The sequence below is a fragment of the Myxocyprinus asiaticus genome, chromosome 30, assembly GCF_019703515.2.
Source record: "Myxocyprinus asiaticus isolate MX2 ecotype Aquarium Trade chromosome 30, UBuf_Myxa_2, whole genome shotgun sequence".
In the NCBI taxonomy this organism is placed as follows: Eukaryota; Metazoa; Chordata; class Actinopteri; order Cypriniformes; family Catostomidae; genus Myxocyprinus; species Myxocyprinus asiaticus.
Genome location: NC_059373.1, coordinates 23,370,264 through 23,386,096, shown reverse-complemented (window position 1 = coordinate 23,386,096; position 15,833 = coordinate 23,370,264). Strand labels below are relative to the sequence as shown.

General features: G+C 38.0%; 2 protein-coding genes across 2 annotated transcripts in view; one reads left to right on the top strand and one right to left on the bottom strand.

Annotated features, from left to right (window-relative positions):
* LOC127420805 (disks large-associated protein 3-like) overlaps window positions 1-11,558 on the top strand; it is a 311,007-nt gene extending 299,449 nt beyond the window's left edge. The window contains exons 7-12 of the mRNA XM_051663354.1: window positions 29-537; window positions 654-748; window positions 4,538-5,013; window positions 8,337-8,428; window positions 10,400-10,546; window positions 11,068-11,558. Of these exons, the coding sequence (XP_051519314.1) occupies window positions 29-537; window positions 654-748; window positions 4,538-5,013; window positions 8,337-8,428; window positions 10,400-10,546; window positions 11,068-11,367 (1,619 nt within the window). The 3' untranslated portion in view covers window positions 11,368-11,558. The remainder of the gene's footprint in view (window positions 1-28; window positions 538-653; window positions 749-4,537; window positions 5,014-8,336; window positions 8,429-10,399; window positions 10,547-11,067) is intronic.
* The window catches only part of LOC127421662 (uncharacterized), a 726,036-nt gene that overhangs the window by 436,323 nt on the left and 273,880 nt on the right, over window positions 1-15,833 (bottom strand). The window lies entirely within an intron of this gene.

Below are 15,833 nucleotides of genomic sequence, written 5' to 3'. Positions count from 1 at the left end.
CAAGTATTAACAAATCCTGTCTTTACAGTATTTCCATACAGGAAAGGCCCCCCTCCTCTGCCCCCACGCATGTCCAAGCCAACAATCTCTGTGACTGCTCAGAGCAGCACTGAGTCCACTCAGGACACTTACTTCCAGAGCACAGGGCAGCCCACTCTGGTCCGCCCCAGACAGCACAGCAACTCAGTGGACCTGACGGAGAGCAGCGGGGGCCGTACCTCCAGAAGTGGCCACTACCTGGGTGGAGGCCCGACACGGGTCAGACAGAGCAGCAACTCTGCAGAAAGCTTAAATGGCAGGGCCCTTCAGACAGTCAGCTTCAGTGGTGGACCTGTTCCAATGAAACCAAAACACAGCAGCTCAGCTGATAACCTGCTGGAGGGGCCAAGGGTATCCAGGGATCGGGCTGGAGGCAGCCTGGGTAAATCTGCCTCCCTGCCACAGAACAGTATGTCTTTGGCAAAAGCTCTGACTGGACGAGAGGACTTCAAACTGGATGGAAGGGGGAGGAAATGGAGACCCTCCATAGCAGTGCAGGTATAAAAGGGCACTATCCCGTAAGCATTGTTCAGAGTGTCCTGTTGCTTTAAAGCGATTATATCTCTGTGTGTCCTGGTCTAACTGCTTCATTAAATATCTCTCTGTTTGGACAGGTGGACAGCTCAGAGACATTGACCGACTCAGATCCAGAAAGCAAAGCGCTGCGAGAGGTGCACTCCATAGGGGTTCAAGTGGAGGATGACAAGCGGTAAACCTTGCTTGTTGTTGTTTCATTCTTCATGAAATGCCTTGATGAATGCAGGGTTGTGTCCAAAAGCTGAAAAATGCTGCCTTTAGCAGCTGTAGGTGGAGCATGGCATCAATGCACATCTGATCAGATATTTTTCTCACATCATGTCTTATGAGATGCCTTCATCTAGTCAGTTTTTCAAGACAGCATTAGTCCAAACTTCGCTGACTTTGATTCCCAAAATCCTGCATGTGCGGTTCACTGGTTGGTTGAAAGAATAAATATGGCATCTGATGGAGCAGGTGAAAGCAATAATTAAAAAATGAAGCTATTAAATTTCTGCTTGGTTATGCCTTAAACTCACTTGGATTAGTTTTAGGTCATTAGACATGGCGTTATGGTGCCTTGGAAGGCTATCCAAAACCAGTGTCCTTAGGAGGTTCCTTCATATGCAAATCACTGTCTGTGAAGTCATTGACTGACTGGGCAGTGAGGCAGCAAGACAGCTGCCTTAGCTTTTGGATGCAACCTAGCTTTCTTTCCTGTGTTGACATGTTTCATATTGAAACAGGAAGTTGGGGCGGGGCATATTGAAAGGCTCATCCTTTTTTTTATTTTATTGCCAATAGCCTTTAATTTACGTCACTGCCATGATCTATGATTTGCTACTTGCTATTTCTAGTCAGTGGCATAATTAATTAGGGGGAGGGACATTCTCATTCTAGAGAGCATTTCATCTGACACAAATTTGTATATGCCCAAGAGTGCAAGATGAGTAGGGGAAGTGACACAATTAAGCCCACATACCGTATAAGCCCACTTACTATTTTATTTGAAAATATAAAAAAGACAGAAAGCAAGAGAAAACAAAAAATGCTGAAGAGGAAATACACATATTTGTTGGTTTAATTTACTTTTTATATGGAGCCAATTTTTAGTTCTTGAGTTATTTGGGAACATGTTCTACCACCGTTCAGTGGCCATTTTGGAAGTTGCTCCAAAACTTCACTGTTTGTAATGACCTAAAAAAAAAAAGAAAAAAAAAAAAGCTATTTTTCTGGAGTCAGCTGAATAAACTGGGTGAGGAATGATAAAAAATTATAAATATTAATAAATCAAATGATACTTGATATTATTTATTTTCTTTATATTTTACAGCAATACTTTGTATTTGAAATGATGGATTTTATGAGTATCTGGAGCTAGTGCAGGACACTGCCTGAGTGATGCTCAAAAAGACAGATGTATTAAAAGAAAGAAAATGAATAAAAACTGCTGATAGCCACATTAAATGAAAATATTTAAGAAGCTTCTTGAGCTCAAACAAGATTTATTGCTCTGTCTGTAATTATTATCCAGAAATAAAAAAAAAATTCTTCATGTGGGCTTATAAGGAACAGTGCCTTTGAAAAGCCTGTTTGCTCATATCTTAAAAGCTAAATAATTATTTTATTTATTTAAACAACAATAACAAACATGCTCTACATTGTAAAATATAGTGTTTTTTATTCATAAAAAATATTATATTTTTACCTTGACTCTACTTTAAATTATTGATGTTTATTTTCCACTGACCCCTATTGTTCCTAATAAGCCCACTGAGCAAATAACCCATTGAACCTCATATTAAACTGAATTCCTTGTCAACTCTACATACTGAATCTATTTTCATTGCAGCGAGAAAATTAATATGCAGAGAAAAATATATATAAGGACTGTCAGATTCAGAAATTAAATATTTCACGTACTGGTAATGATGTTTGAGGTCTAAATCTAAACAAAAAGTATCAAAATTGAGGTGTTTATTTAGTAAAATGTGAAGCATTTACATTTTTAAAAGCATAGTGGGCTTATTAAGAACACATGTGGGCTTAAATGGTACACATGTTGCAGTTAAATAAAGTAACTTCATTTTGTCAGTTTATGACAAAACACAACATGAGTGTAGAAAACCCAGTCTAACTTTTTTAAAGGTCCATTTGGGACGTATTGTCACCCTAGATCTATCTTATATTACAACTTGTGGACAGTTATGCTGCTTCATTTGGGGATCGTTGTGCTGCATTAATAGGCTTCACACTGGGGCAGGTCATGCTCTGACATCGCGATCCACATATATCTTCACCCTCGTGACGAGCAAATGAAACATTAAACATGATTGTCACTAGAGGGTGAAATGCGACTGTCGTAATGAACCAACTTTTTTTTTTCTGAGGTCTTGGCTGATTTATTTGGATTTTCCCATAATGTCAAGCAAAGAGGCACTGAGTTTGAAGGTAGGCCTTAAAATACATCCACAGGTATATCCAATTCAGTACACCTCCTATCAGAAGCTAATTGGCTAACTGTCTAAAGGCTTGACATAATTTTCTGGAATTTTCCAAGCTGCTTAAAGGCAAAGTTAATATAGTGTATGTAAACTTCAGACCCACTGGAATTGTGATATAGTCAATTAAAAGTGAAACAATCTGTCTGTAAACAATTGTTGGAAAAATTACTACTGTCATGCACAAAGTAGATATACTATACTGCTATAGTCTGCTAATATTAAACCTGTGGTTAAAAATTAGTTTGAATGACTTCAACCTATTGTATGTAAATTTCTGACTCAACTGTATCAGTGGATATAACATTTTCATTTAATGATCGCTAAACTTGGCAACCAATTACCTACACTGAGCATGTTTCTCGTCGCACTCCATCTTCTAATATGATCAAATAATTTCAACTTAGCTCAATATTTTATATTTACTTACTTATATGGTAAGTAGCAGTATAACAAGTGGATTAATGTACAGTTGGCCAGACATTATTGAAAAATAAACCCCTTCAGGATAATAATGACCAGCTGACTGTGCGAAGTTAACTTTTTGTAAAAACAAAATTCATCTCATATTAAAGTACGCTAGCATATAGAAGGAATCTAGGGTAATAGACATGGACTAAAATCCACAAAACTCAAAACATCTCTCTGATATTTCACTTTGTTCTTCTAATTAGTGAAAAAGCAGTGAGGGGTGGTTGGTTTATTTGTGATGTGGGGTGAGGTGTGAATGTGTCAGTGTTAGATGAGCAAGAGGTGCAGGTGGAAGGTTCACACACATGCAAGCAAATGCACACATAGGGTGAGTATGTGCTGGGAACATGGAGTGAGGTGAGAGGGTATAATTAGGCAGCCATTAAGCAACATGGCGAAACTTGTGAAATGATGTCATTGTCACTCATCCACATATGAGCTTGTTATACTCTCTGTCTTGTGATCATTAATTATACTCGTCAGGCTCTTCCTTGATTTAGGGGACATGCTATTGGTTCAGAGTCAGAGCTGTTAGGTAGTTTGGTGTTAACAAAGCTTAAAAACTTTTGCTACGAAAGTGTCTTAGTAATGCAATAGGGTCATATGTAATTATTATTATTATTATTATTTTTTGACATTTATTAACCAATATTAACTATATCACATTTATTAAAGCTGTGTCACAGTGTCTGGCAGATAAGAGATGACTTGAAATAGAAACAAATCAAAACTTCTACATCCAGTTTCACCCTTTGATCATCAATTTATTGGCTTTTTTCAAAAACCAATAATGTCATAAATTGCTGAAATTAAATGAACACTTATTTTACACAATATTGACTCAATTCTCTAAAATATTTTAGAGAAAATGTGCACTATGATCAAATTTCTGTCTGGTTATTGGCTAATGTAGATTATATAAAAATGTCAAATGTCAGTTAACTAAACGGCCTGGCCAATATATCGTCTACCACTACAAATAAGTTAGTTTTCCTGTTGTTTGTTTCCAGACGAGCTCGTTTCAAACGCTCCAACAGCGTGACCGCAAGTGTCCAGGCTGATCTTGAGACGGAGGGTTTCAGTGGGCTGACCATCCCCACTCAGGACAAGGGTCTGCAGTTTGGCTGCTCATTCCAGTGCCACTCATCGGAACCAGAATCAGCCAGCCAGTTTGCAGAGTACCGCACAGTGCACACTCAAGGCCAGTGGGCCTACCGTGAGGATTACCATGGTGGTTACACTACTGAGCCCGGTCCAGAAATGAGGGCCCTGCCTCGCTCTCACTCCCCCCTGCCTCTGGCACCCGAGCGGGGAGTGGGAGTCTGGAACGAGGGCCCACGGAGCCTCCCGGAGTCAGGGAGAGCCTCGCCCTGCTTACGGGATGGAGAATTCTTCCTCCGTCTCCTACAGACAGAGGTGGAGAGGATGGAGGGATGGTGCCAGAACATGGAGAGGGAAGCAGAGACAAACGAGCTGCCAGAAGAGGGTGAGTATGCAGGAACAGAAGAGAGGGCTTTGTGGGGAACTACAATTTATTTCAATACAGGTGACATGAGAGGTACAATGCAATACTCTAATAAGCATAATTGTACATTGCTCACAGAAGTTTTGAGTAAAAAAGATGTGTAAAATCTGTTTTTAATATTTTACGACTGTGTTTTAGTGCCACATTAAAATAAATTTAACAAGCAAAAATTTTGAGAATAAAGTTGTATTATTACGAGAATAAAGTAATATTGTGAGAATAAAGCTGAAATTACTGCAATAAAGATGTAGCATTATGAGATTAAAGCCACAACATTTCAAGAATAATATTGTAGAAATATGAGTTTAAAGTCACAGCATTACAATATTAAAGTTGTAATGTTACATTGATAAAGTTGTTGCATTACAAGAATAGTCATAATATAATGGAGTTTAATCCATAATAAGAAGATTTAAGAAGTATAAAGTAATAATTAGGTCCTAAAATTATTTCATTAAAGTGTAATATTGCATGAATAAAGTAGAAATCTCAGTATTACAAGAAAAGCCATGCGATTTTCTCCTGTACTGACGGATCTCCCAGCGTGAGTTCTTTAATGCGCACTGTAATTAAAATATATCTTACCTTACACTTCACAGCAGATGCACTGAAGGTCAGATTGTATATTATCAAACATATAATGTGTTTTTTAGATGTTTATAATGATTCATTATGATAGATAAGATGCGATCGCGAATGCACTTGCAGGCTATGCGTGCCGCCATATTTCGTTGCAATGCAAGATGGGATTCTGAGTTTGTATTGTCATAGAACAATACAAAAGGAGGAGCACAGAAGGTTCTAAAAACCTAGGCTGCGTTCCACTTCACTTTTAACATCCACTCGCTAACTCCCCTAAGCACTTCCCCTTGGGGGAATCCCCACCGCCATTTTGGAAGTCTGCTCCACTTCTTTCAGTGAGCAAGGGAAGTTTCTGTTGACAGACCCTCAACCCCTCAAGTTGACCGAGTCTACTCTGATGTACGCTTCAGGCAGCTCCATATCCCACAATGCAACTCGACTGTGACGTGACAGCAGATTGCACTTCATAAACCCCACCCCCACACAAGTCTAATGTATGATGGAAGTGAAGTAAGGTCAATTAAGCAGTTTAGAAATGTTATATTGAGATTTAACAACATAAAACTTGTAGCTACCTTAAACTGTTTATCACGCAGTTATAGCCTATGTGTTCACTGTAATGTTAACATTTTCGTTTGTGTAAATCTTGATTAATCCTTTCTAACAATTCATTGTAATGAAAAAAATATATATATTAAACATACGAGATTTATACATAAGCCTCTGAAATCAATCTCCGAAAACACTGTTTTCTCAGGTGCAAAAATCACTAAATAATTCCACAAATTGGCATCAGCCTTCAACATGCTCCAAGTGATCAAAGGTTAAGGGTGTTCCAGTTAAACCCATTGCATGTCTTCCACCAGTAGTGGACACTCGCGCAACGTAAGCAGTCCGAGTCCATGAGACAGAGTGAAGTTTGCGAGGGAAGGGGATAAAAATTTGAAATGGAATGCAGCCCTAGCCCTTCCACTCTCCCAGCCCTGGAAGTGGTTGTAATGGACGGAATGGGTCGAGTGGACTGACTAGTTTGTACATTCTTTGTTTGACGTCAGAAAACATGGCCGCAGTGCTGCATCTAATCAGTGCACTCCGACGGTAACGGCTTTATACTTTTATTTAGTGATTGTTTGAAAGTTTGTAACATATAAAAATAAAGATATTGTGATGTTGAAAAGACTATTTGAGCAGCTGGTTCATTATGACAAGTGCTTCAGTCCCTCTTTTTCTGGTAAACGGCAGCACGAATGCACATCGCACCGGTTTGATCGTACATGTCTGAGCCCAGCGAAGTGTAGTCACACCGGTTTGATCATATGTGTGAAAGGGTTTTAATTATTACAATAGGAATTGATCGCCAAGACAGCAGTTTCATCAATGCAAGAAACATACAGTATTAGCAAATTATAACAAAGTGGAAGCGATTGGGAATGACAGCAACTCAGCCACGAAGTGGTAGGCCACGTAAAATGACAGAGCGGGGTCAGCGGATGCTGAGGCGCATAGTGCGCAGAGGTCGCCAACTTTCTGCAGAGTCAATCGCTACAGACCTCCAAAGTTCATGTGGCCTTCAGATTAGCTCAAGAACAGTGCGTAGAGAGCTTCATGGAATGGGTTTCCATGGCTGAGCAGCTGCATCCAAGCCATACATCACCAAGTGCAATGCAAAGCGTCGGATGCAGTGGTGTAAAGCACGCCGCCACTGGACTCTAGAGCAGTGGAGACGCGTTCTCTGGAGTGACGAAGCACGCTTCTCCATCTGGCAATCTGATGGACGAGTCTGGGTTTGGCGGTTGCCAGGAGAACGGTACTTGTCTGACTGCACTGTGCCAACTGTGAAGTTTGGTGGAGGGGGGATTATGGTGCGGGGTTGTTTTTCAGGAGCTGGGCTTGGCCCCTTAGTTCCAGTATGTGGAGAATTTTGTGAAATCATAGAAAGAATGTGACAGAATTTTAAACAACAAACTATCTTAACCATGTCATCAGACAGACCTTCAGGAAATTGCCTCTTTTGTGAAATCTGAAAAGGCAACCAGTGGTTGACTCCAAGGGTATCAATGGTTACATCTGCTCCACTTTACTGTTCTCTACCAAAGTACTTTGATGTTACTTTCCTTACTACTTTATTCTCATAATATTATGACTTTAAACTCATAATGCTACTTAATGCTTGTAACATTACTACTTCATTACTACTCTCCTAAAATTGCGACTTTAATCTCATAATGCTATTACTGTATTCTCATAATTTTAGATGTTGTTTATTTTAATATGGCACTAAATGCCATTGTAATATTTAACTAGTCGTGTGTAATTATCAACATTTCTCTAGCTTTATCCACCATCTTGGATTTATTTTTTCACTGCATTCTGTAATTTCTGGGAAGGGTACTTGCTGCCTTTGAATTTGGCCAAAAGATGGTATCTTTTGGAACATTCTATGCATTGGGAGTGCACCTATCATACCTTAATGTGCTGTGTCTGTAAACGGCTCACTAGGTTTTGAAACATAGCAGTCCAGTCCATTATGTAACACTGTAATGTAAGTGCCCTGATTTCTCAAGTGTAAGCTGTGATGAGAACACCACCTGTGTTGATCTGTTGTGTTGAGGATTTACTCAAAATACAGTTATTTTTCTTCTGAAGTCTAAATGCTGATAATTTATGCTGAGTGTGTTTTTATTTCTGTTTGTGTGGTTCAGTGCTGGAGCTCATCAGAGGAGCTGTTGGCAGTGCTCAGATGCTCATGTCACAGAGAGTACAGCAGTTCTACATGATGTGCCAACATAGTGTGGTGAGTGCTTTGAAATAACCTATACATTTAGCACTCCTCCTCTAAACATAAGTGCTTTTAACATAACATAAGTGTTTTTAAGTTGTTTAAGTTTTTGTGTGTGATTCAGAACAAACCAATGACGCACTGATCTGTGCACACGCATGGCGGCGCTTTCAGATCAGTTCACGTGCATTGTGCAATCAAAGTAATGTAGGTTCAATTATTCGTGCAATTCCAAACATTAGTAACAGTTACAAGTTATTATACAAATCTACAAATGTGGCACAGAATAACAGAAAAGGAGGAGCTTTTCAAGAAATGAACATTGTAAACTGTCAAATACACAACTTTTTCACACACTGTGATGACGCGTTTCCGCCTTATTTAGCAGCATAAATCTAGCAAACTTTTTTATATAATAATTTTTTTTAAATACTGAGTGCAAGTTTATAACATTATGCTTTGTGATATATTACCCTGGAATCAGTTTAAAAAAACGAACTACTACAGCTGCGAGGGGGTATTGATTACAGCTGCTGAGAGAGTGACAGTAAATTTGGCATCTTCTCCCATATGACCATCCGCGTTCCAAAACCTGGAGTGTGTTTATTGCCTTTTCTGTGTCAAAATAAAAGCTCCTTGTGAAGTTAAAGTAAATACTGCAGCACTTTCAGTGTCAAAATGAATGCCCATAGGTGAAGATGAAGTAAATAGGACAGAAATATATTACTTTTGTATAATGCAAATCTAATAATCAGAATAATAATGATAATTCAGCATTACAGTGTAATAATCAACCTGACGTGTTATGCATTGTTCAACTGGGGTTTCAAAAATAAGTCAGTGAAGTAGCTTTGCAGAGTAAAAACATTTGAAGGTAAATAATGCTTACCTCTCGGCAAAACAGTTGGCAAGTGTGACACCCTCAATCGAGGGTTGTTTGGAGTCTGCTAGTGTGACGCCGGCTTTAGGGGTTTCTTTCTGTAAAATGTCTTTATCCAATATTGTCTGCTAGGGTTGTCACGATACCATAATCATGCCTTACGATACTATACCAGCTAAAGAATCACAATACAAAGTAGTATCACGATACCACACGATAGAGTGTTAATTCTTAATCCAGTTTGTCATAGTGGTTCTTAAAAAATAGCCATTCCACTTGTAGCTCTAAAAGTGGTGAAAATAACTAATGGATGAACAGGAAGAAGACTCAAATGGACTAACTTGTTACCTTATAGATTCTTAGTTTGATGTAAAAAGAAAAAAAAAAAAAAACAGCCAGTTCAAACGGCAATGGCTTTAAACTTTTATTCCATTATTTCTGTGATTATTTGAATGTTGGTAACATAAAGATGTTGTAACATTGAAAAGACTGTTTTGAGCTGCTGTTTCATTACAACTGCTTTAGCCCCTCTCTCCTGGTAAACAGCAGCTGGAATGCAGATTACACACACACTGGCTTGATCGCAAGGCTCAGGGGCATGATCAGACTGATCTGCGTTTCCCAAAAGCATCGCGAGCTTAAGTTGATGGTAGAGACCATTGGTGCCAAGTTACCGCCACCATGCATTTGTAATTGGAAAAAATGAAATGAGGGCAACGTTCGATTTTTCAGAAAAACTGTAAATATGTAAATCTAGATGTTAAGATAAAGCATTAAGGTTAAATGAAGTGGCACTAACCCGTGTGTATTCTGCAGAAGCCGTGGGATGTGTCCGAAGGTGTTTTTTGTGCTCCTAAAGGGCACTGCATGAAAGGAACGCCACTCGAAAAGACTACTTTAAAGGTCTGATTCAAATAAAGGTTTTAGCGACATTAATGTTTACTACCGCACATACAACATAACTTACGGTACTACTGTTTAAAAAATACTGTGGCACCACCAGTATTTTGAAGCTTTAGTATCGTGATACTACCGTAGCACCGGTATACTCTGCTACCCTATTGTCTGCTTGATTTCACAATAATATATCCCCTCTCTTCTTATAGGATCCCTCATCATACCCTCAGCCCACCAGTCAGGACCTGGCCGGTTACTGGGACCTCCTCCAGCTCGCCATCGAGGACGTTCGAGTGAAGTTTCAGGACCTCCAGCGGCTGAAGGACACGGGCTGGCGGTTGCCCCCTGAGAAGAAGGTGAGAGGGGAGGTCCGCTCTTCTCCAGTCCCTCCACAGCTCCATTCCAGTGCCAAACTAGCAGTGGGCAGGAAAACTGATCATGTATTGGGCCCCAGCTGCTCTCTGCCATCAACCAAACACAAAAGCAACAAAAGGAACTAAACTGTAGATGAATAATGACCTGCATGTTCTGGAATAACAATTAACAGCAGATTTACTGCCTAAAGAGCTGTTCTTTTGCTTTTAAATATTAAAGCCTATAATTACTTAACCTCTGTCATTCTGTAGTTACTAATTTCTCTGTTTTCTTTTTTGTTTTTTACTGTGCTTCTTTCACGTCATGTCTCACCCTAAATACACTAATCCAATATCATCATTATTTTGATTATTACTTTTCTTTATCTGTTTTGGTCTCCATCCTCTCTTTGACATATCCTCTGCTTGTATGTGTGCGTGTCTGGTGTCCTTTCCCGCGTTTTCCGTCCATCCCCGCATTGGTCATCCATGCTGTCACGCCACTCCCCTGCTATTCCACTCAGGAGGACAAAAATGTTCCGCCTCCATTACCAAAGAAGCCGGCTGGCGGTGTGACGGGCAGCCTGCGGGCCGACAGCACGACTGAGGCTGGGATGGGCGGTGGTGGAGGCATGCTGGTGGTTTCGCGTGGCCGTAGCGTGCCCGAACGGGAGAAATCACTGGATACGGGCGAACGCCAGAAGCTGGAGATGCGGCGCAGGCTACTCCAGACCAAACGCTCTGCTTCTTTCCGCCAGAATTCTGCCACAGAGAGTGCAGACAGCATCGAGATCTACATTACAGAGGCTCAGACGAGACTCTGAGTCGAACAACCCCCCACCCCAAATCCCCCTAAACCACCACTGAAACTCTTCTTTGTGACAAAGTGACCGCAATTTCTCACTTTAGTGTGCCAATATGAATTAAGATGGAGAATATGAGGAAAGGTGGTGTGCTAGTAGTATGCTGCTGGAAATAAGAATTTTTCTCATATGTGGATGTGAGCTTAAACATTTTTTTTTATTTATTTTTTTTTATTATTATTATTCTCAGAAAAAAAAAAGGGCTCAACCAGCACAATGATCGAGTGACACAATGATACAGTTGTACATGTTCGAGACTTTTCCAAGTCCACAAAATCAACAAAAATCTATGGACTGTTTGACTAAACCACACCAACAAACAAACGTACGGGTGCAATATCATTTATTAAGAGGATCTTACTTAAACTATCTCAAGACAGTCTTTTGATAGATTCAGAAATAACAAGGCTGTTTATGTTTCCTAATTATCCACCTTTTTCCTGAACGCGGAAGTGTTCGACGATTCGACTGTTTTCAATTTCCGGTCCCCAGTGTTTTCACTCGCATTGGCGTATATTCTTAGGGGGTAATGTAATGTTAAGGTACTACATTTATAAAAAGAATTGTCCAAAAACATGCCGATACTTAACAGAGTCTACATTTTTTTTTTTTTTTTTTTTTTTGATAGACAGTGCCTCACCTGAGTGTGTAGATGACATGAAGCGATGTTAATTAAGTTGATTAATTATTCTGAGTTATGACAGCCAACAACTGCACATGTTGAGCCTGAAATTCCTTTTTACACTAAGCGACACTTAAATGGTTGTTGTTCTCCTCTGGATCGCTCATTTTGGCAGTTTTTACTTGGCGTCTCAAGACCAGAAATACAAAACAGGCAATTAGAATCAACGTGGCGCTGCCCACTGGTTGCTCAGGAAAACTGGATTGAATCCACAGTTTGGCGAACGTACGGGAAACGTGGCCCCTTTCACTGTGACACGAGCGAACTCTTGTGGTCTGAAGGGAGCATTGCAGTCTGCAAGCTTGAATTTGGGCTTGATGCTGAATGTCATAGCAGTACAAACTCAAGAAAGCAACCTCTGCAGTATAATAAGTAAATGCCTTTTTGCCAGTTATAGAATTTCAACAGGGATCTATCACCCGTTTAGTGCAATATCATGTTACGGTTGCATTCAGGCCTGTGAGAAGACAACAACATAAAAATAAAAAAACAACAACAAAAACATTAAACCTCTGAGGGCAACAGCCAAGCTTCCTGAAACAGGACTGTGTTCATCATAAGACTCTCCTTAGACAGCACTGTGTTGGTCCCAGGGGTGCAGCAGACAATCCTCAATTTCACACTTGACCTGCACACTGAAAAATTATCATTCGGAGAGGAAGGGAAGCATCTTGTTCATTTCTCCCCTATGCCTTTTTTTGTAACAGATGAAAAACACTCTAATGTGAAATCAATGTAGCTTTTTATTTATTGATTAATTTATTTATTTTTACACAGACTTGTTTTCCTCTCTAGTAGAGAAAGGAAGAAATTATTCATATTAAATCACTTTTTCCCATTATATTTTTGTCAGTGGTCTAGCCCACAACCAATTTCTATTTTACTTTATTATTATTATTATTATCATAATTATCTTATTTGTCTTGTTTTCCCTCTATATTAGCTGTTTGGGATCTCCTGCAATCTTATTATCCAGGTTTATCTGAGGGTCATACAAGTATTATTGATTAATATATTTTAGATTATATTTGTAGAACTATTCTGTGTCCACATGACACCAAAAGTATTTATTTTTTAATATTTCTAAATTATTATTATTATTTTTTTTTTTTTTTTTGGGTGGTGATATATATATATATATATATATATATATATATATATATATATATATAAAGTCTGTCTTTAAAATTTATGCATTTCAAATGTATGACAAATTTCCATAAACCTGAATTGATTCATCTTTAACTAAATGAATTAAGCATAATATGAATATTAATTAGTTAGTTAAACTGACAGGCTTCATGTTTATATTTAATTTATAATAATATGGATTATTTAAAGAATACTCGGTTCAGTTTGATGGAAATTTTAAATGTGTTAATCTTAAACATTGGCTGAATTGTTTTTTGAGTTTGTGCCCATTATAGAAAGGAAACCTTTATGAACATGAAGAATGGAGTATGTGTTTATGTCCATTTAACTTCCCATTTAGATTAAATGAGATAAGGTGATGACTTTGCAGCACAAGAAACAAGATCCTCTGCAAATCTCTGTTACTTAAATGGAAAACTTATGGAAAAAATGTTCTTCTTCTTTTTTTCTTTGGTATCTTTGAACATGGAATAAGATGGAAAATATTTTATTGGGAGATGTATATTTTATAAAGTACATTTTTAGATTAGAATATAAACATGTTGTCAAAAGTGGTGTTAAAATATGTTATAAATGAGAAATTACAAGGGAGGGACGCAATAGCTCTGTGGACTGAAGTTAAACTTAAAGTGAACAAAAGATTAACAAGATCTTTAACTTTGGGAAAATTTCACAGCTATAAATTTGTGCAATTTCCTCTTATTTCTTGTGTCAGTTTTGAAATGGTCTGGGTAATGACTTTTGGCAATTAAAGAACAGACAGTCGATGGCCACTTGCCATGTTCTCCATGGGAAAAAATATAATCTGTTTTATATGTCTTGACACGTGCCTAACAGCACTGTTTATTTATTTATTTTTTTTAAATGAAGTATTCAGTATTATATTCAATACGAAAATATATAACTCACACAAAATATGTATTGTTCAAAGAATTTGATTTGTTTCACTACATCCAGCTAATAACCACCCCACACTGGATGTTTCTATGTAACCTGCATGCTTTTATTAATCCATGGAAAAAAAGAACAAACTCTTCTATCAAACTGTAGATCTTTATCGCCTGTCTGGAAAAAGACAGGAGTATTTATCTGTCTCTTTATTTAGAATAACTACACCCATATTTCTCTTTCTGCACTCATTTAATTTTCAACAATCACAATTAATGGTCTTACATTTGTTTCAGCTGTATGCAGTATGTATAGCCTATCAACTGTTGCCTATAAACTGTTTTGTCTTTTTTGTATTGTTGCCATTTATAATTTATTTATTTACTTATTTATTTTATTCATGGATTTATTTCTGAAACCTCATTATAGAGTCAGGTCTTAAGCATATTTTGAATCCATTTTATGGATACCTTTTTTTAAGCTTCAAAACAGATGTAATTAGTCAAATGACAATATTTACAGACACAGTGAGTCTAAGACAGAGAAGCACAAAAGACTGTTTCCTCTTCCATTGTGAAGGACTCCTGCCTTCTCAAAACACTTTAAGACAGACTATGAACGACACAGCATTGGAATTTCCAGTAAGAGAAATAGGACGATATCTTATCAGGGCCATATGTTTTTGATATACCAACAAAAAAATGATTTCAAGCAAGACTGACCGCACTTTTCCTCCTACCAAGCCTTATGAAGGGTTAAAGTTGTTTGCTGTTTCAAGTACCTGTTTGTAGTTGGCACTAATACTGTACTTGCATAAGCAAATACATCACAAAATGGTGTCTCTCTACATCATGTATAGCGTCCCATGTCAACACATGACCCGGATGGTTTATGGATTGTTACAAAGGCTCTAAATCGGTCAGTATGGATGGCTCAACCTCTTTGCCAAGGCTTTATTAAACACAAAAATGAGTCTGAAAAATTTGGGCAAATATGACGTGTAGCCTCTGTATATGCCATAAACTGATTTAGCTAGAGTAAGTGATGAATATATCTTAGTAGCACAGAGGAGCTTGTAGCAGTGTATGTAACGGGGCACTGTGATGTAGAACTTACATTGGATTCTATGTACTACTGCATTACTGATCACTGGAAATTACATGGGTCATAGACTTACAAACAATTACTGTGTAATTACAAATTCCTTCTCACGTTCTCTTGTATTATGTACAGTAAATATATCTGTTGCAATCGAAGTTGTTACTATTATTAATATTCAATGGATTATTACTGCTATTAATAATTTCAGATAAAATGAGAAAAAGTTTATTGCAGTTATGACTGAGAAAATCTATTCTGTAATCTCAAGGGTGTTAGTGTGTAAAGAGCCACCCTATTTAGATTTGATTATTTTGTTTGTAATTGATGCTAATGTAGAAACTATACTGGAGGAAAAGAAGTTTAAAAAAAAATGGACAAATGACAGTTCGCCCAATCTCTAGCAGTTGCATGCGAAATATCACATGCCAGGACAGAAAACATTAAATGAACACCACAATTGAGCATACTTCCCCTCTCTTAATCGAAATAAATAAATAAACAGAATTTATAAATGTGTGGGCAGTTTGTGATGCAGCAAACAAATGTATTTTTTATTAAATGTTCATTGCTCATTCGGCACACTGCATTATAAAGTTTCAAAAAT